The sequence below is a fragment of the Peromyscus leucopus genome, chromosome 12 (genome assembly GCF_004664715.2).
Source record: "Peromyscus leucopus breed LL Stock chromosome 12, UCI_PerLeu_2.1, whole genome shotgun sequence".
In the NCBI taxonomy this organism is placed as follows: Eukaryota; Metazoa; Chordata; class Mammalia; order Rodentia; family Cricetidae; genus Peromyscus; species Peromyscus leucopus.
The window spans coordinates 49804645-49825814 of record NC_051073.1 but is presented as its reverse complement, the minus strand read 5'-3'; the positions used below and the strand labels follow the sequence as shown (position 1 = coordinate 49825814).

The 21170-nt window shown below is 35.8% G+C and overlaps 1 protein-coding gene across 1 annotated transcript in view; it reads right to left on the bottom strand.

Annotated features, from left to right (window-relative positions):
- The window catches only part of Nectin3 (nectin cell adhesion molecule 3), a 115001-nt gene that overhangs the window by 42213 nt on the left and 51618 nt on the right, over positions 1 to 21170 (bottom strand). The window contains 2 exon segments of the mRNA XM_028872041.2: positions 12457 to 12541; positions 14901 to 15039. Of these exon segments, the coding sequence (XP_028727874.1) occupies positions 12457 to 12541; positions 14901 to 15039 (224 nt within the window).

Sequence of the window (21170 nt, the reverse complement as noted above, 5' to 3'; positions counted from 1 at the left end):
ACTATCTGTACTTTCATGAACCCAAGAAGTCTTGGAATGGATCTTTCTTGGCAAGAATTAGGGAAAACTGCTGCATAAACTGACAGAAAGCAGAGAGATGAGTGGAATGTGGAAAGTGAGCTGGTAAGTACCACAGGGAAAATAAAAGCACACTAGGAATCCTTTGGACATGATGACTATGTGCACTTTACAGATTGTGGGGATGCTTGCTCACATGTGAGCATATGGAAAACATTATTACATCTGCACTTCTAATATGTTCATTTTATTTTGTACCAGCTGTATATAAATAATGATATTTCAGCAAAAGGAAGAAAGGGGTTATCCTTGGTGCTTATTTTTTTGTTAATTAAATACAAGCTCCTGAAGAAATGTTTGCCAATGAGAATTTCCTAGATGAATCCCAGTATGGAGAATTTAAAAGAACAATCATGAACTTTAAAAAGAATTCAAGCAGTTTCAAGAAGACAAAAAGAAACAGTGCAGTGAAATTAAGGAGAATAAATGCCTCACTGAAGCCCAAGAAAACACAAACACAAGGCTGATTGTAATGATACAACAACCCAGGACTCGAGAATAGAATTCGATAAGGAGACACAAACACTAAAGACTCAGGCTGAAATGTAGATCAAATTGAAAAACCCAACAGCTCAATAGCAAACCCAGGGGAAGGTCTTGCGAGTAAAAATGAATAAGGAGAAGACAGAATAACAGGACTCAGAAGGAAAGTAGATAATCTAGACCAAATTACCAAGGAACATGGAAACAAAAAAGGGCTAAAGGACAATATAGGCAATGTGGGACACCATGAAAAAAAAAAAAAAAGCTTCAAAATTATAGGCATAAATAAGGTAGAGGAACCCCCAGGTAATGGCACAGATGCTGTGGTTAATGCTTTTGTACACTAGTTTAATAAAACACTGATTGGCCAGTAGCCAGGCAGGAAATATAGGCAAGATAAACAGACAAGGAGAATTCTGGGAAGAGGAAGGCTGAGTCAGGAGACGCCAGTCTGCCGTCCAGAGAGCAGCATGTAATGACACACAGGTAAAGCCATGGAAAACATGATGACATATAGATTAACAGAAATGGGCTGAGTTTCAATCTACGAGCTAGTCAGTGGTAGGCCTGAGTTAACAGCCAAGCAGTTTTAATTAATATAAGCCTCTGTGTGTTTACTTTGGTCTGAGCGGCTACAAACCAGATGGGACACAGGAAAACTTACAGCTACACACAGACCAGATTTTCAACAAGATAATAGAAGTTCTCCAAACTAAGGAAAGACATATGCAGATACAAGAAGCATGCATAATACCAAATAGACAAGATTAGAAAAAATAATCCCCACAGCATATAATAGTTAAAATACTAAGTAAACGTAACAAAGAAAGTGCACGGAAAACCACAAGAGAAAAAAAAAATACAAGGCATATACAAAGGAAAACCCATCGGGATAATAGCTGATTTTTCAATGGAAACTCTTAAAGCCAAAAGAACCTGAAGCAACATATTCTAAGTCCTAAAAAAACTATGACTTCCAGTCTAAACTAATATACCCAACAATACTATTCACCATAATTCAAGTTGTAAAATTTTCCATAATATAAACAGCCTAAAAAAAATTACATTCAACAAATCAAACCTACAGATAAAACAGGAAAGGCATGTTAGGCTAAAGGAAGGAATGAGCCTAAAAGAGGGACTCTGAAAATGTAAAGGCATAATTATTAAAATACAAAATACCACTGAACACAAATACCACCATAAAAATCAACAACATGGGGACCACACACACATAACTTTAAATATCAGTGGCCTCAATTCTCCTATCAAAAGACCCAAATTAACTGTATGGATCAAAAAACAAAATCCATCTACCTGTTCTCTACAAAAGAAAAAAAAACCCCACATTTTAGCTTTAAAGATAGATACTGCCTTTGAGTAAAAGGATGGATGAAAATAGTCCAATCAAATGGGACTAGGAAGCAAGCAGGTACCACTATCCTAATATCTGACAACAACAGACATGTCAAAGTGGACAGGAGAAAGGGAATGAAGCTTCAACCCTATACGAAGAGCTGCAGGAAACTAAGGAATGCTAGGAGCAGGAGAAAGAGTCATCCGCAAGGAAGAGCACAACTGGTTATCTAGTACCAATAGGTCAGCACTGAAAACATGCACACAAGGAACACTATGCAGAGTGAGCTGGTTATATTTAGGAATATATATGTACATATCTACACATATACATATATGCATGTAACCATAATTAATGAAAAAAGGAGGCCATGAACTTGAGAGACAACAGGAGGGGTACATGGGAGGGTTAGAAGGAGGAAAGGAAAGGGAGAAAAGATATAATTACATGATAATCTTGAAAAAAAACTTAAAAAAAGGAAGAAAAATTGAAATAATTCTATGACAATATGATTAATTAGAAAACAAGATGTTATAAATATAAAATAGATATTATTTTAATTTCAAGCACCAATAAAATTAAAATAAAGCATCAAAAATTTCCAAAAGAAATACCCCAAATCTAATCTAAATGAATCATAGAGGCAGTACTTTCGCTTTTACTCAAGTAATTTCACTGCATATGTGTGTGTGTGTGTGTGTGTGCGTGTGCGTGTGCGTGTGCGTGTGCGTGTGTGTTATATAGCATGCACATTCTCCATTCCTGCAGAGGCCAGAAGATGGCATCAGATTCTCTGGAACTGGAGTTACAGATGGGTGGGAGCTGACATGTGGGTGTTGGGAACAAGACCCTGGCTCTTTGTAAGAGCAACATGTGCCCATAAAAACTGAACCATCTCTCCAGCCCCAAGAACACTCATCTTACTGAAGTTTCCTTGCTATGAATTTTGATATGAAGAAGTAGGGTATATAGTGTTCATGTCAAGGTTAAGATAAAGCCATTCATAGCTGCTATAGAATGCATAAATGCTCACAATAACCTTTCAAATGAGTAAAGATGGAAAAAAAATATATATGGTATTTTTAGTAAATTAGGATTAGTAAAGCAGAAAACATGTTCTACTATATCCAGTAGATAATACACTGGTATACAACATGAGCTATACAGACATTAGGTACTGATATATATAAAGACACACACATGCACACACACATATATACATATATACTGGAATGTATACCTACACATACATATGTACACACACACACACACACACACACACACACACACACACACATATATATGTATATTTCACAAAGCTATCATAGAATAGTGAAGAAGTAGAGAGGATGTAAGGAAAGGTTTGATGCTTTCAATTATTTATTCAGAGATTTTTATCAAAATTTTATATCAAAATGCATTCATTAACTATCTTGATTTAGTTGTTTCACAAACCATGCATACATCAAATCATCAGTTTAAATCATAAATAATGCAAGTTATTTATGTCAAATTAGAATACTCTTTGGCCCCTTGCCTTTTGGCATTTGCATATGTAGGCCTGGCCCTAGATCTGGCCTGCAATCCTTTTTGTTTGTGAGCCACCTTTGCAGGGTAAGTGGCTTCTTCCTTTCCAATTTCTCCCTTGATCCTTTCCCCCCAACTCCACACCCGTATGCCTACAACCATCCTGTACCTAAGAACCATGTCTATCTGTGACTGTCAGTCATGTCTTCCAGTCTGTCTGTGAGCTGCCTGTGACTGGTCAGTCATGTCTTCCCTTTCCCATCCTTCGCCCCACTGTTGCCCTCTCCACACCCACAGACATGGCTTTGAGCCTGCTTTGCTCATGAGCCCCCTTTGACTAGTGACATGCTCCTTTTCTTTTCCACCCTTCCCGCTGCCCTCTGCCATCTATGCACCTGGAGGCCATGCTTGAGACCCGAGGTTTGGGAGCCATCTGTGCCTGGTCCTATTAAATAGCTCACCCACTAGCTTTACCTGGCCTAACTCTAGTCACACAGCTCCTGCACTGGTACAATCTAGAGCAGGACAAATTCTCACACCAGACATACAACCAAAGAAAGGAAGTCCACGTGGCTAGGACAAATAGTAAAATCAAAAACCTAAATAGCCACGAGAGCAGGTCTCTCATCAATCCCACTAGTCCTACAGATGTGGACTCCAATGAGAACTATAGAGAAGAACCCCAGGACAAAGATTTTAAAAGAACAATCATAAAGTTTATCATAGAATTAAAGGAATTTAAAGAAGATAACAAATGTTTTATTGAACTCCAAGAGGATAATACTAAATGCTTAAGTGATGTCCAAAAAAAGAAAAACACACAGATGAATAAAACGACAAAGATCATTCAGGATTTGAAAACTGAATTCATTGAGAGAATACAAGCTGAAATGAAGACAGTTTTAAAACTCAATATGCTATTGAGAAAACTTGTGGAAAAGCCTTATAAGGAAAATGAGTTAAACAGAAGTTACACTATCAGGACTCGAAGGTAAAGCAGAGATCTAGATCAAATAAGCAAAGAATATGAAAAAAAATTAAAGCATAGGAAACGACTATGTAGGAAATGTGAGTGACTATCCAAAGACCAAATCCTCAAACTACAGGAATAGATAAGAGAGATGAATGCCAGGTCAATGAAATAGATCTGATCTTTAACAAGATCATACAGATGAAAACTTTCCCTAAACTAAAGACACATACTGACATAAAAAGCACACAGAATACCAACTAGTTAAGACTAGAAAAGAAACACACCATGACATTTATAGATGATACACTAATTACACAGAATGAAGAAAGAGTATTGAGAGCTTCAAGGGAAAAAACACAAGTCACATATAAAGAAAACCCCATCAGAATACCAGCTGGCTTTTCAATGGAAACTCTGAAAGCCAGAAATGCCTGGTACAATGCACTACTCCAAGTTCTAAAGAACTATGACAACCAACCTAGACTTCCGTATGCACAAAAACTATCTGACATAGTTGCAAGAGAAGAAGAAAAACTTTCCGTGATCCAAACAGCCTGAAACCATGTATATTCAGAAACAATTGCTAAACAGAATACTGGAATCAATGCTTGAAACTGAAGAGAGGAATAAGCACAGCCAAGAGACTCTAGAAAGAAAATAAACTGTTATAATTAATGAAATACAGTGCACAACTGAGGACATAAACAGCAAAAAATGAACAAAATGACTCCAATTTGCATATATCTTTCAATAATAACCTTAATTATTCGGGGTCTCAAGTCTCTACTCAAAAGACATAGGGTAGCTAAACTGATTAAGAAACAAAAACCCACCTTTCTATTGTCCACAAGAAACCCATCTTTGCTTTAAAGGCAGACACCACCTTAAAATGAAAGGATGGAAAAAGTATTCCCAGAAAATAGGATCAGGAAGCAACCGGGTGCTGCTATTCCTAATATCTGAGAAAACAGATGCCAAATTGAAACTAGTAAGAAGAGACAGAGAAGGGCTTGTCATTCTAATTGAGGGATTAATTAATAGAGAAAATGTTACAGCACCAAACTCCATTTCATAAGAAGCATACAAATGGAATTAAAGACCCAGATTAAAGCAAACCCCATAATAGTAGACGCTTTCAACACCAAAACTCTCCAGTACACTGGTCTTCTGGACAAAAGGTAAACAGAGATACCCTAGAATTAAGTGACATCTTACACCAAATGGACCTTACAAATAGAATGTTCTACCTAAACACCAAATAACATACATTCTACTCAGTAGCACATGGAAGCCTTTCTAAAATAATAATCCCATGTATACTATCCAAATATTATGCAATAGAACTTAAAATCAACAGCAAACAAAAATAGAGAAAGTGTATAAACTCAGAGATTAAACAACTCATTACAGATTGATGAATGGGTCAAGGAAGAAATCAAGAAAAAATACAAATGTTCCTGGAACTAAATGAAAATAAAACTCTGGGACACAATAAAAGCAGCCCTAACAGGAACATTTACAGCACTAAGTGCCTAGAAAGGGAGTGGATCCATTTGGGAGGTGAAGAGGAACTAGGAGGAATAGAGGGAAGGGAAACAGTATTCAGGATATATTATGTGAGAAAACAACAAAACACAACATAACAACAACCAAACCCAGAAAGAGCTCAAATATATAACTTAATAACACAAGTCAAGTATTTAGAAAAACAACAACAACAAAACAAACCCAGTGGAAGGCAAGAACTAATAAAAATCAAAGGAGAAATTAATGAAATAGAAACAAAGAAAACAACACAAAGAATCAGTGAATCGTGAATCTAAGAGCTGTCTCTCTGAGAAGATGAACAAGATCAACAGATTCTAGGGCCAATTAGTCAAAAGAAAGAAGGACCCCAAATTACTAGAATCAGGAATGAACAGACAAGTATCACACAGACACCAGACTAATTTGTAATATTCCAAGGGAATACATTAAAAACCTGTCCTCCATTATGTTGGAAAAGCTAAAGGAAATGGATGAACTTCTTGATTTATCTAAACTACCAAAGTTAAACCAGAGATAAACAACCTAAACAGACTCAAACAAAAGAGGGGATTTAAACAGTAACAATCATAGCAGAAATCTACTATACTTTCAATATACACCCAATACTTCTTAAACAATTCAAAAACAAAAAATATGGAATTAGAAGGATCACACCAAAACTCATTCTATGAAAACAGTCTTACTCTAACACCCAAAGCAGGTAAAGACACATACAAAATAAAACTACAGTCAATGTCTCTGATATTGTTCATAGATGCAAAAATATTCAATAAAATACTATCAAACCAAATATAGGCACATATCAAGAATAACATGCACTATGAAAAAGGTGACTTTATCCTTGATATTCCATGATGATTGGTTCAATAAATGTAATTAAACCACATAGATGGACTTTAAAGACAAAACTCACATGATCATCTCAATAGATACAGGAAAGCCTTTAACAAAATCCAACATTTTTTCATAATAAATGTCTTACAGGAGTTGGACTGGAGGGAACATACCTCAACGTAATAAAGGCCACATATGAAAAATCCATTATCTTAAATAGTGAAAAATCTGAATCAATCTCATTATGAGGAATGAGCCCAAGCTGCCCACTATCCCTACTCCCTCAGCACTAGAAACACTAGCCAGAGCGATAAGGGAAGAGAAGAAAATTAAAAGGATACAAATCATCCATAGTTACAGATGAACATGATATTACATATAAATGATACCCAAGATTCCACCAGAAAACTTCTAAAAAAACAACCAACAAGGCCGGGCGTTAGTGGCACACGCCTTTAATCCCAGCACTAGGGAGGCAGAGGCAGGCGGATCTCTGTGAGTTCAAGGCCAGCCTGGACTACCAAGTGAGTCCCAGGAAAGGCGCAAAGCTACACAGAAAAACCCTGTATCGAAAAAACAAAACAAAACAAAAACAAAAAAAAAAAAAAAAAAAAACAACCAACAATTTCAGCAAAGTGGCAACTCACAAAACTCGGTAGCCACATAAATACTAGGTAGTTGTGAAGGCTCACCTGTAATTTGAGTCTGGCACAAGCTGGCTAGTGAAGCCAGCCAAATCAGAGAGCTCTGAGTTTGACTAAGAATCCTTGCCTCAAAGAAGAAGGTAGAAGAGCCATCAGTGGAAGAAGATTCCCCACATTAACCTTGGGCTTCTACTGCATGTATACCTTCACAGATTAAAACATCTACATACATACATATTCATTAGCAAAGAAAAAGAAAAAAAATCCAGGCAAAAAAAAAAGACAACAAAACCAGGAAGAAAACTAGATACTACTATTAGCTACAGTGCTTACTCTGTTTAATATGCTCTTTAGTTGAGCAGCATGAAGGAAAATCCACAGAACACAGATAAGTTGGAAAAGGGAAGCCTATTTCAAATCTTTTGAGGTAAGTGGAAAACATGTGCAGTACTACACCCAAACTGTGTATCTAGTTTACTGAGGTTACTTTCTATGCAGAATCTGAAAGACTCATCAGTAAACTCCAAATTCTGTTTCCTGAAAGTATAGAACACTTATACACATGCACCAAACATACCACACAGACACACACAGACACACACACACACACACACACACACACACACACACACACACCACTGAATCACAAAAACTGTTTTGTATAGTTTTACAATAGAAGTACCACTCATACATTATTTTCAATACTGTTAAAAGTTTTGCACTTACTAAAGTCATCTGACAGATGACAGTTTTCTATGTAATGTATACTAACAAGGAACAATAGCAAAAACCCTAGGTGGTTTTAGTGTGAGTCTTTGTACACATTAGTAACAAGCCCCTAGAAGAAGCCAAGGAGTAGAGGCAGGGGCAGGGGCAGGGGCAGGGAGCACCACTGGCAATCAAAATGCCTATCCTGTGTACAATAAACCTAAAGAGAAAACATGCACTCCAAAGAAGAAATTTTATCCCAATACATAAAGAAATACCAAAGTGAAAGCCTACGTGATTTCTCATATCAGTATTACCCCAGTTGTCAGTCTGCATTGAAGCAATCCCTAAGTTCAATATATAGTTTTATGAAATCTGAGAAGTCACTCATAAAGTCGAAAGAAAAAGAAAAAACAACATCTTGGCAAGGAAAAATTAATAAAGGAATTTGTTTTAGTGAATAGTAAATCATATCACCAACTTATGGTTTAGTAAGAGAACACAAAAATATAAATGTAATTAGACCTCAGAAATTTGAACAACTGGTGATCTCAGTGGTTAAACAGGTCTCTACTTGAAATTACACACACAAAATCTCAGTTTTAAAGTAAAATATAAAACCATTAGAGATTTATAAGAGTAAAAAAAAATAATGACCATAAGAGACAGAATAGAAACAGTTTCAGACTCAAACAACCTCCCCAAAATACAAGAAATGGAATTAATGACTTAAAAATTTTAGTACCCTACATGACACCATGAAGTTCAAAATTAGGAAATGATGGAAGACAAAGGACTACATTTACATCAGAATTCCTAAATAAACAACAATCAAAGCTCAAAACACAACTAAAAAATTGGGGGAAACTATGCAAACAGGCAGCTCAGTAACTGGTAAGTAGGGCCCACTTCAGCCAAGAATCCACGGATTGTTTAGTTATAACACCCACAGAACACCTCATACTACAGGATGGGGAAAGAAACAGGCATTATATGCCATCTGTAAGAATATATGTTGACACTGTGGCTAATACTATGACACCTTCTGTAAAAAATATACAGATTCTACTTCTTGGCATAAATCACATAATAAATACACAAGCACAACAAAATGCATCAAATATTTCCACTACAATTCTGCAACAAAAATAAAGATCTCACTGCATGAATTTTATGTATCAATAAAATGGAATATTTTGACAGTCATCCAGAGTGGGACAGAGATACATAAACAGAACTTAGACTTGAATGCCATTAAAACACACCTACTTGGCAGGTCATGTCAACTGTTAACAATCCAAAGAGTGCAATCCAAAGTAACTGAAACTGTGAATACTCATTTAATAACCCAGAGGATCTTGATAAAGGTAACTGTACTGCCCATTCTAAAAAATACATTATCAGGGAAGACATAGTAAATAAGACAAAGAAAATTTTCAAACAAGCTCCACCCATATTTTAAAAATAACCATTCACAGATAAAATACATATGAACATGTATGAAGTAAAGTCATGGAGAGAAGTGTAGTGAGAAGTTTAAATCTTCAATAGCAGTGTTGTCTAGGGAGAGGGACTGGGATCTTTGAGGATAGTGGAATGAAACAAAGATTTGCACAGTTGATCTTCTAAATTCCTGTAATATTGTATTTTATATTTTATACGATGAGTATACTTATGTATGAAAATACAAGGAAAATAAACCATCATTAAATGGTAAGATACAGCTTAGTGTTGCAACCTTGTATGTTTCATAAATAAAGATCACTTTGGCAGGTGTTCATCTATGAAGAGGACACACTGGTGGATTTAAGAGCCCTCTGCCTTCGGACAAAACATCACTTCTGATTTCCTGAAAATGTGTACTGCCACTTCGGACAGCTTCTCTGTAGGAAAACAGCTCTCACTCAAGAAAAGTGTCTCTTCACAATAGCAGGCTTCATTCTACCGAATACTTTGTATTGGGGTGAAAGCTCTCAGGGATTAATGCAGACAATAGCACCAAAAAAACCTGCTCATCACTGTGAACTAGCACATATGGGAGGAATCACCTCTTTCTATAGTTTCTCAAGGAAAATCACCAAAAAAAGGCCAACACAAACTGAAACTCTCATAGAAAGAGTCACACTCATTATAGCGATTCGACAACACTGACTGATGGATCAGAATTTGATTGTTGGAATGCTGCATTATCAAAAGCCAACTTATCACAGGCTATCTTTAGTCCCATTAACTACCACTTCTGTATTAGACCTAACATTCCTGCATTCTTGTGTTCATCTGGTCAAAGTTCTTATAATGCATTAACATAAAAAAACAGGTCACCAGTTTCCACCAACTCAATAGGTATGAACACTATCACATAGCATGTGGCAGCTACATGAGGGATGTCTGGTATAGCCTGCCTACTTTGTTTCCACCAATGTATTTGAAAATTACCTCAATTTAAGACTTTATTTTGTTCTACACCTTGTGCCTACACTAGAGCATATCATTTGAGGCTACCTTGTTCCCAGGCTGTAGAAATTGACTCGAGAATAAAATGTCTCTTATCTCCTTTGAGGCAAGAGTGGTGTTTAATGTAGACAACAGGCTCTTCCTTAAAGCCAGGCTGACCTTCTGGGAACGTGAGACCTGTGTCATCAGGCCTGGTGGTTAGAGCTAAGTAATGATTTCAAGTAGAAATTAATGAATTTAAAGTTGGTAAGTTATCTTTTGAGGCACAGACTCCTTAGTAACCAAGAAACAGTTATATGCTTTGCATTTTGATATAAGATAAACTCAAAACAAATATCCATATAATTACTGTATGATAGTATAATGGGAGAGTCATAATAAATTATCTTACTAAAGCTTTAACTCTATTTCTAAATGCATTTTTTTTTTAAAGAATGAAAAAAAATGACCGATTTCATGTCCAACTCAAGTTCTGATTCTCCTATATTTTATAGATTTTTCTTTTTTTTTTTTTGGTTTTTTTCAAGACAGGGTTTCTTTGTGTAGTTTTGGTGCCTGTCCTGGATCTCGCTCTGTAGACCAGGCTGGCCTCAAACTCACAGAGATCTGCCTGGCTCTGCCTACCCAAGTGGTGGGATTAAAGGTGTGTGCCACCACCGCCTGGCCTATAGAACTGGTTTTATATTTAGAAGAAAACATTGGTGTCTAATGCTTTTCAGTTCTTGATTTGAATGAGAAAAAAAAAAAATCATAACACCAATTGGTTGCTTACTTCTTAAGGGCCAACAATGCTCATCTGCTTACAAGGTATTTTCCAATCAAGCTTCCTTCGACAAAAGGTCTTGACTACTTTTCAATGTCATTCTTCATTTCTGCCCAGAATTATTCCTGTTACTAAACTTACTACAATCAAATTGCTCTAATTATTGTCTGAGGAATTTATTTTGTATCTCCCAAGCTGAGCCATCCTGGAAGCCCTCTGCTTCACCATCAGCTCAAGTCATGCAAGATGTAACACCTTCCTTTTGTTTTCATGCAGTGTGTTACAATTTATGTGTAACCATTATATTTTCTTAACTAAAACCCAATGCATATGATTTGAACCAAACAACTTTTTCTAAGTCAAGCTTTTATACACAGGCATCTTGAAAATATGAAGAATAAATAACATACAAACTGATTTTCCTGACCATACTTCAATTATATTCAATTAAGCTTGTTCTAAAAAAAACTAATAACCAAAACAAAATTCTCAGAACTAACTCTGGACACCACATACTGAAAAGAAACAAGAGTAAAATGCGGTGCTCAGAGAAGAGTAGATGTCCACAACAAATTCCCAAAGAAACTCAAGGCCTCTACTTTCTATTCACATAAAGATGCCTATTTTTACAATCAACCTGCAGGTCAATACAACTGTGTTCACAAGCAGTCTCTAAGCGCAGCTTCTAGTGAAAGGCCAGTTCAGTACTGACTCCCCTTCTCACGCTAGTCATCACTTTTCTTACTAATTGGTACAAAAAGTCTGAATGATCACTCACATATTTCAGAAGAATACTTGAACATGTTAAGAATTATGTGTCATTACAAAATAGATAATGACAATGTTTTAAAAAATTAAAACAAATGGAATAGATTTTTTAAAATGTTTATTCACTTCAATTTTTGCAATGGGGTTTCCTGTAGCCCAGGCTGGCCTCGAACTCACTGTGTAGCCAAGGATGACTTTAAACTTCTGGTCCTCCTGCTCCAGTCTCTCCAGTGCAGGGGTTGCAGATGTGCACCACAACAGCTGGGCAGACTTTTAGGAGATAGTTCGGGTGATGTTAGGTGTCTTCACGAAAACTTACCTGACACAGAAGGCCTTTCTGAGGCAGAGGAGGAACTCGTTCTTCATACACAGGGGGTGGCTTCTGTGTAGGTGGAAGGTCGATTCTGTGTTCAAAACAGCAAACACAGTGTGGGAGGGTTCCAGGAGGAAAAACAAAGAAAACAAGGTTCTCACAAATCTGAAGGATAGTTTCTTCATACTATAATGATACATAATTATTCTACTCTACATGTTTAATTAAGTTATATTCTGTTAATCCGTCAGGAAATAAAAAATAAAAAAAAAAATAAAGTCATCACTACTTCTAATACTTAACACCAAACTAACTTGTTCACATTAAAGAAGCAATTCAAATAGAAACACTGAAAATTATTATTAAACAAGTATCCTTCTCAAGTTTGGTATATTTTGACCTTTGATTATGCTGACAAACATTTTAAAGACAGTATTTTTAAAAGATTTTATTCATGCATATATGCATGATATATATATGTCTGTCACACGTATGTGGATGCTCAGATGTGTGTATTATTAAGTTTCTCCAAATGGTCATAGAAGTGACTCAGAAGATTGACAAGAGCTCACATTATAGTTTGGAACGACTTTCCAAGATGGATTTCCAAAAGGGCTGCCTTGGGGCTGGAGAGACTGTTTGATCTCCTAGAGGACCCATGTTAAACAGTTTCTAGCACCCACATGGTGTTCACAATCATTTGAACTCTAGTTCCAGGGAATTTGATACCTTGTCTGACCTCCATGGACATCAGGGAAGCACATGGTACAGATAAATAGATACAAACAAAACAAGCATTCACATAAATCAAAAATCAATAAATCTTTTATAAGGAATTTATTCATTTTTAGAACATTTACCTCATAAATTAAGATTTTTTTTCAGCTACAATTCATTATAAATCATGCTATCTAAAGGATCCAAAATTTCTTTAAAGAATGTATTTCTGATGACCTCATCCTTAAAACTTCCTAACAGTCACACATATTTTAAATGTTAGGTATTTAAAAACAAATTCATGAGTCTATAGTTGTTTTATAAAAATTAATCTCTCATATATATATATATACAGATATATAGTTTTCAATGATTTAAAGACTAAAGATGTATTTTCAGTACTTTAGATTAGCAAATGAAATAAAAAGTTATCTATATTAAAAGATAAAATAAATGACATCTTTAGATACTAAAATAATAAATGTGCCATGACCTACTCATTTCTCAATATGGGCATAAAGTGGTATTTTCTACTGAAAATAATTCAGTAAGTATATAAAAAGTTGATTATAAAAGAACTCCCATCTTACAATTATCAAATTAAAGCAGCGTTTGTCCATAAGCAGTAACTTTTCTCTAATGAAAATAGAAACAAATTTACAGCTCCAGTTAAGGAAGAAAGCCAAAGCTGATGGGAGCAGCGGGCTGCTCATGGTGACAGCGGTGAGGACATGATGACAGGGTCCAGAGAAGCCAGTCAGTGACCGTGTCAGGTGCAAGGAGTGGAACCCTACCCCAAAGCGCTCTGAAGAAACAAAAGCAGGTACCATTTGAATACCAGCCTCATGCCCTCGGGCAACAGGAAGCTCTGCTACTCAGTGCTACTCAGTCCTCAAAACCAAATCACCTTATTCTGTTCCCAACACAACCATGTGAAATATGGGAAGTATCATACAGGCAGAGGTAATAACAAGATTAAAATGAAATGATATGTTAGTCATTACTTTCTACAACAAGGTACAGTATTTCTCTTATAATTCAATCTTGGTGATTAGGAAAAAAATTATTGCTTAAATGAAGATATTTTATAATTAAATGAAACAAAGCATTTATTTTCTTAAGAAAAAAGCTTTAAGGCCGGGCGGTGGTGGCGCACACCTTTAATCCCAGCTCTTGGGAGGCAGAGGCAGGCGGATCTCTGTGAGTTCGAGGCCAGCCTGGTCTCCAAGCCGAGTTCCAGGAAAGGCGCAAAGCTACACAGAGAAACCCTGTCTCGAAACCCGCCCCCCCCCCAAAAAAAAAAGAAAAGAAAAAGAAAAAAGCTTTAAAATGAGTCTTTAAAAATAATTCTTGGTAGTTTAGTTATATCTATATATAAGACAGACATATAATCAATTAAGCCTAAGAAATACTGAAACCAGTACTTAGTACAGGCCTGAATTCTATTTAGGTTGGACAACATAAGCTATCAATATGATGCATTTGGAAAGATGTCTAACGCCTGTGGATGAGGAGCTGCCTAACACCTTTGCAACCCTGTGAAGATTCTCATTTTATTTATTATTAAACTAGCAGTTTAAGATGTTGTGATGAAATCCCAGTTAACTAACAAAGGTCCAACACTATCCTTATTTCCATCTGTTGAACACTGAATATAAGTAACGTAAAGGTGGACATGAAGGCTAATGGAAAAAGGATGTTCACAGCTGAACACAAGCAAAACGGTTACCTACACTTTGTCAAGATATGATGGTCTCTTCTTCCGCGGTGTTAGCAGTACAGTCACAAAGACAGCGATGATGAAGAGCGCCAGGACAGCTCCAATCACAGCTCCAGCCACTGCTATGGATGAGGTCTGCTTAAGTGGGATGTCTGTTAAGTAATAAAAAATCAGACTTTTCAAACAACTTGAAAGAGTTCTTAGAGTTGCATGCTTTAACTTTTACAGTGCTCAATGGCCATTTAAAGTATTTACCCAACAATTAGTTTAGAGGACCTCAAATTAATCCATCCATTTTAGAAGAATTATGTTAATACAATTCTATTTTCCTTAAGACTACCAACTTTGCTTTACTCAAATTTTGGAAAGAATATCTCTAATCAGTCATTATTAAATAAATCTATTTTCTACAGTCAAATAATGTCTAAAAAGATAAATAAAAAGACAAAGATAATTTTAAGTTCTCAAACAGGTGATAAAAAAATTAGTTGACAATATGTACACTTACCATTTTATTCTATTAAAATGAAAGAGAAACACTATTAAAAATAATGTAATAATAATCAAGGACTAAAAAACAAAAAAATCAAAAAAGCATACTACAGATATAGTATAAAAAGTTAGAGTATACTTTAAAAACTTTTAAAAATGTTTTAAAATAGAATATTTAAAAAACAGACATGTCAACAATAGCAGTTCTTTTCTACATACCTAAAGGCTACATTTCAATACACATTTATACAAGTTCTGAATACAAATTCATTTCTCAGACTAAAGGACACATTTTGTTAAGGAGCTAATATAGCAGCATTCTCACACAAATTTTAAAAGACACTCTCATTCATAAACACAAAAACTGGAACCACTGCAATTCAAATGGATTAATTAATATCATTACTAAATGTTTTAATTCTAGCCATATGAAATCCAGCAGGCCAGTTTTGTGGAGTGACTTGTTTCCTCATACCTTTTTTTTTTTTTTTTTTGAGACAAGGTGCCATGTATCCCCGGCTATTCTGGCACTTGCTGTGTAGCAAAGGGTAACTACAAACTCGTGACTCTAACTGTGGGGCCTTGTGAGGGTTATAGGCATTTGCCACGATGCCCAGTTTAAGAGCTACTGGGGAACCAAATCAGTTTTGTGTATGTATACTCCACCGAACAAACTACACCCTCACCCCCTGAACTTGGTTTTGTTTTACGCTTCTAACCAATAAGGCAGACAATGAGAAATGCCACTTTAAAAATGAAGGCAGCCTGCCCATAGTCATCCATTTAAGGAGCAGTAAAGAACAAAAGGAAAAGCCAGGGTGAGATCCAAGTCTCCAGCCAACCTGGGGTGGGAGGCAACAGCTAACACAGCCTTGCCCTCTTCCTCCCTATGGGAAACCAAAAGCTGTTTTCATTAAAATGGTTTAGTCACATGTCTTAAATCCTTGTAATTAGTTTTCAGACCAGACCATGGCTACCTGAAATGAAATTGAAGCACTACAGAATGTTTAAAATATTTTTTACCTATCAAAGTATTTTTATTAAACTGTGGCTTCTGGCTGGGCATGGTGGCATGTATTTTTAATCGTGGCACTAGGGAGGCAGAGGCAGACATATGTCTACGAGTTCAAGAGAAGTCTTGAGCACGTGGGGTTTTACATGGCTGAAAGGTTTTTACCTTCTCAAGTTTTCTTTAGCAAACTAACAAGACAGTTTATTAGTGGGTCATTTCATTAGCTTCATTTTAAACTCCAACTCTTACCCTTCCGTGCAAGTCATCCATTTGAATAAACTGTCAATCAATGAATACAATCTAGACAGAGTGGGCATAGCATGCAATTATGCTCAAACTACAACTTTCAATTTTCAAAACTAAGATTATCAGCTTCGGTTTATCAGTCTAATTATCAGCTCTCTCATCTGTCAGTGCAGTCAAGAGGATTTAGTGCTTGTAAACCTGAGATTTGGAATCATTCAACCTAATCACTCACTTCTTCAGAATATATATTCTATTTCCCACCATGGCACCAAACTACAATGTAGATGAGTCCACTCTGTCTTTAATGATTGGCCAACTGAAATCCATTTTAAGGACTTGACCAACCAAAATCAACCACCTAAAGGCAGTGGCAGAAATAAAAGTCCCAATCATCAAATTTACTATTTATTACACACTAACTCTTTTAAATGTCTTAAATTGAATCTTTCATCTGATAAGGTTAAAATGTCCCTACCATTTTGCCCAAGTACACAGAATTTAAATTTCTGAGTTTTATTTTATAATGATGTTCACAGGATAGAACGGTAGTACTTCCAAACTGTTTTTCAAAAGCTCTAACTTGAGTATGAGTGCAAAGTAAAATTTTCAACACACAGATCATCACAATAGGTTCACTTCACATAGGTAAGTTGATGCTAAATGCATATGTATGTTTCACATTTCCTTTCCTGATTCTTCTACTACATAAAGAAAATAACACAGGATATTTAAGGATAGTCCAAGGCATTAAAGATATAAATTTTTGAGTGTCAGAATGAAATAAAGGAAGATAAAAAATCTTTTGCATTTAAATTGGAGTATTTTGATGGAGATTTGAGAATTTGGTCCCACAATAATACTGTAGTCTCAGATAAGCACACTGACATGAACTCTCCATACTGCACAAGTGCAAAGGTTCAGTGCAGAAGTGAAACTTGGCATTTTCAAACCTAAGCCAGTGACTTAAGAAACATGACATGTTCTACAACGTTTAAAGTGACAGAAAATAAGTGTTAACATTTTACCATGAAAAGGTGGTATATGAATCTCTAAAAACAACAGATTGCTGCTACTGCAGTTACATTACCTCACATTCACTAGAAATTCACCCTCCCACACAAAAAAGAAAAATGACAATCTCCCATACATCAAAAATATATCACCTGTAATTAATTACAGATGCCAACTGTACATCTTCTAAGAATAATGTTCAAAAACCAGTTAGCAACCAACCAATACATACTAAACTTTCTGGAAAACACACACGTAGTAAATATTATAGTTATCAAATACAATTAGTTTTGTTTTTATTATCAATCTTATATTTACTCTCATACTATACAAAACTGTTATTACCATTTTTTCCATAAATAACCGTTCAGTTTTCAGTGTGAGGATCCACACCTCGCACATGACAAGCATGTGATCTACTGTTGAGCTATACTGTCAGCCTTCCAGTGTTCATTTTCAACAGCTTTTATGTTTTCAACACGACAGTTAAGCTTTTATCTATGCAAAGTTTCTCTCACCATTTTTTCCCTGAGTACCATTTTTAGCTCAGGTCATATTCAGCTGTTCATTCATTAATTATCAGGCATCTAAGTGCTAAGCACTGTACCATCTCTCGGAACACGAGGGTGAATCAGACATAATACTGGTCCTCACAAAAGAGAAACAGTCCCAAGATGAGGTTACAAATTCATAAAATATGTGGTCTAATCAAGTATAGAAACAGAACTAATATTTAAAAGACATTTAATGATTCATTGGTAGAGCTTGTCTAGAATGACGAGTTACACTCAATTATTAACAATTACCTTCTCCAAGGAAAAGCAAAAACAAGCAACAGTAGTTAAAAACAAAAGCAAATGGCAGCGAGCATGAAATCTATGAATTGGCACTGTCAGCCTTATATGATCTGAGTGTCAGTTGCTCACTCGCCATTTGGGGCTGCACATAGGGAAGAAGGAGTGTAACAGTTCCACAACCAACTTCTTCAAGGTCTTCGCTTATGTGCCTTCTCAGTATAATCAACACGTATGACACACGGGAGTTCAGCCGACTGACTCAGTATTCATTTTTAACACCATGTGTCAGGTGAGCACCTAACCAAATGAGATTACCAAAACTCATCTGTGATATACACTAGGTAAGCATTATGCCCAGTATATGCTATCCTGCAAAAGCTGTGGCATAATGAAGGTATCACATATCTCAGAGAAAAGCAGTGCCAACATCTTACTCAATACATAAACGCCCCCCCCCCATTGGTTATAGTATGAAAGTAAAACCATGACAACCTAGTGAGCTATGATAAATCAGCTAAAATAATTCAGGTGCACCAAGAGACTAATTAAAATACTTATATTTTCTCCATATCAATTACACTCACAATAAACCTACAGAGGGTCGAAAGCTCAAAGTATGTGAATTGACTGCAACTGGCAAGACATTGAAAAATAAACACCTTGTACATAAAGATAATCTCTCAAATGTAGTAGTTGTGACAATCTTTCAAGTTCTCAACAATGCTCTCCCATTCCATGTGAATCAAGTTGTCTTTGAGAGTACCACATTAAGCCAAGTATCAAAAGATATGTACCATAGAATGAATAAGGTCTTTTTAAATTATTGAATCAAAAAGTCTAAAAACCAAGATTTTTAAAATGAAGCACATTTAATTATTTTTAAATATCAGTTTGTGAGAAAAGAGGTTAACTTTAAAAATGAAGCACATTATGCATCCCAAATAGTGACAATGACACGGGCATTGAAAAGTATTATTTTATCAGAGTTAAGATGTCCATTTCGGACTACTTTAAAATACATACAACTGAGTGGCTCTAGTAGCACAAATATACTTGGAATACACACTCATTTTTTTAGCTTATGTTACAATCAAGAGTTTTCACTGATCTACAAGAGACAGCCAAAAATAATAAAATGTAAACATACAAGATGACAGAAAAGACCATGGTCGCCATTTGTTAATTCTGTTGAAGCATCATAAATCTATCATTTGAGATACACTTATATGGACTGGCCTTGCAATGTGGAAAGGGGGAAAAGAAAGTTTTCCATAAAGGGGAAGCATGGACGGGATTATTCATGTATCTATCAGGCACACCACAAGGTAAATGCACAGTTAATATATCTGGACATGAGTAGGGCCTCTATTTTTGTGTCTCAGCATTGAGGACCAAATGGTTGTTAGTGTCCAAGCAGAAAACAAGTATTATGAACCTCCTGGTGGAAGAATGAATCATTTCCTATGAAGTAACCTTGCTCACACAATGAAACTTGAGTGAAGCAAGGCTCTAGACCTTACAACTTATAAAAATGCAGAGGATACATTGCGGATGCAGTGAGACAATCTACACAGGGAAAGTGTAGGAAAAAGCCATGTTCAGAAAATAAACAAAGGGAAGGATGGAAGAAACTTCTGCCTTTTGGGCCAGAACACACAAGAAGGAATTTCTAAAATTACAATATACAGATCATACTTGGATCCTGATTAAAACTGCTAAAACATGACTGAAATGTGAATACTTACTGCTTGAAATTTTAGAGATACTCATTTTTTGGTATAATAAAGATACTATGAGAAGTTTTTAAAAAGCTAATGGCCGGTTCTTAGAATCTTTATCTTTTAGAACTTATCTGATCTACTGTCATTGAGTTCACAGCAGGAGAGGAGATGTGCTTAAATTCCACATTAGTGACAGTGAACCAGTAGGAACTGAAGTAGGTGGATTTAAAAGAAAAAAAAATCTCCACAAGTAGGTTTTCCCTGAGACATTTCTGCTAACTGGAATGGAGTAATTTTTGTACTGATGTGTCTATATAGAAATAATATGCATGTAAAAAATAAGTCTTTGGATTGTTCTCAAGCATTAAGGATTGTTTCTGCTGTGGTGTTACCATTCTGATGCCGTCACTGCTGTCATCATAGTGTGCATCTAGAACAGTGACATGTACTTTCTCCCCACAAAGAGGCCTAACTCTTGCAAAGTCAAACAGAAATAACTACTGCCAGTCTTCAATAAATGACTCCTACATAAATATATACAGTACGACCTTTTGTAAACGTAGCCTTACTTTCACTACTCATCTTTGTGGTTTAGAAATGTGGACATATATTAACAGAAAAAAACAGACATGTAAACAGAGACACATTTAAAACTTTAGAAGTTGGGATACTGTTGACACTATTCTAGGGATGCTTGCATCAATCAGTTTTTATTGGTATACCACGGGTGAACAAAACAATCCAAAGTGTATGTCACTTTAAGAAATGGCTGTTTGTTCAAAAATAGTTTAGAAAAATATATACCATTATTAAAAATAATAAATCGTAATCAGGAAATTGATTATAAAGTGTGATTTCTACTCAAAACAATTCATAAGCAGTAAGTAAACACCACTTAAAAGACAAGCTAAGCATCTTTTAAAATGAGCTGATCTCAAAATGAAAGCAAACTGGGTATCTATACACAAAGGTTCCAGGAACCCAAAGATGACAAAATACAGTGA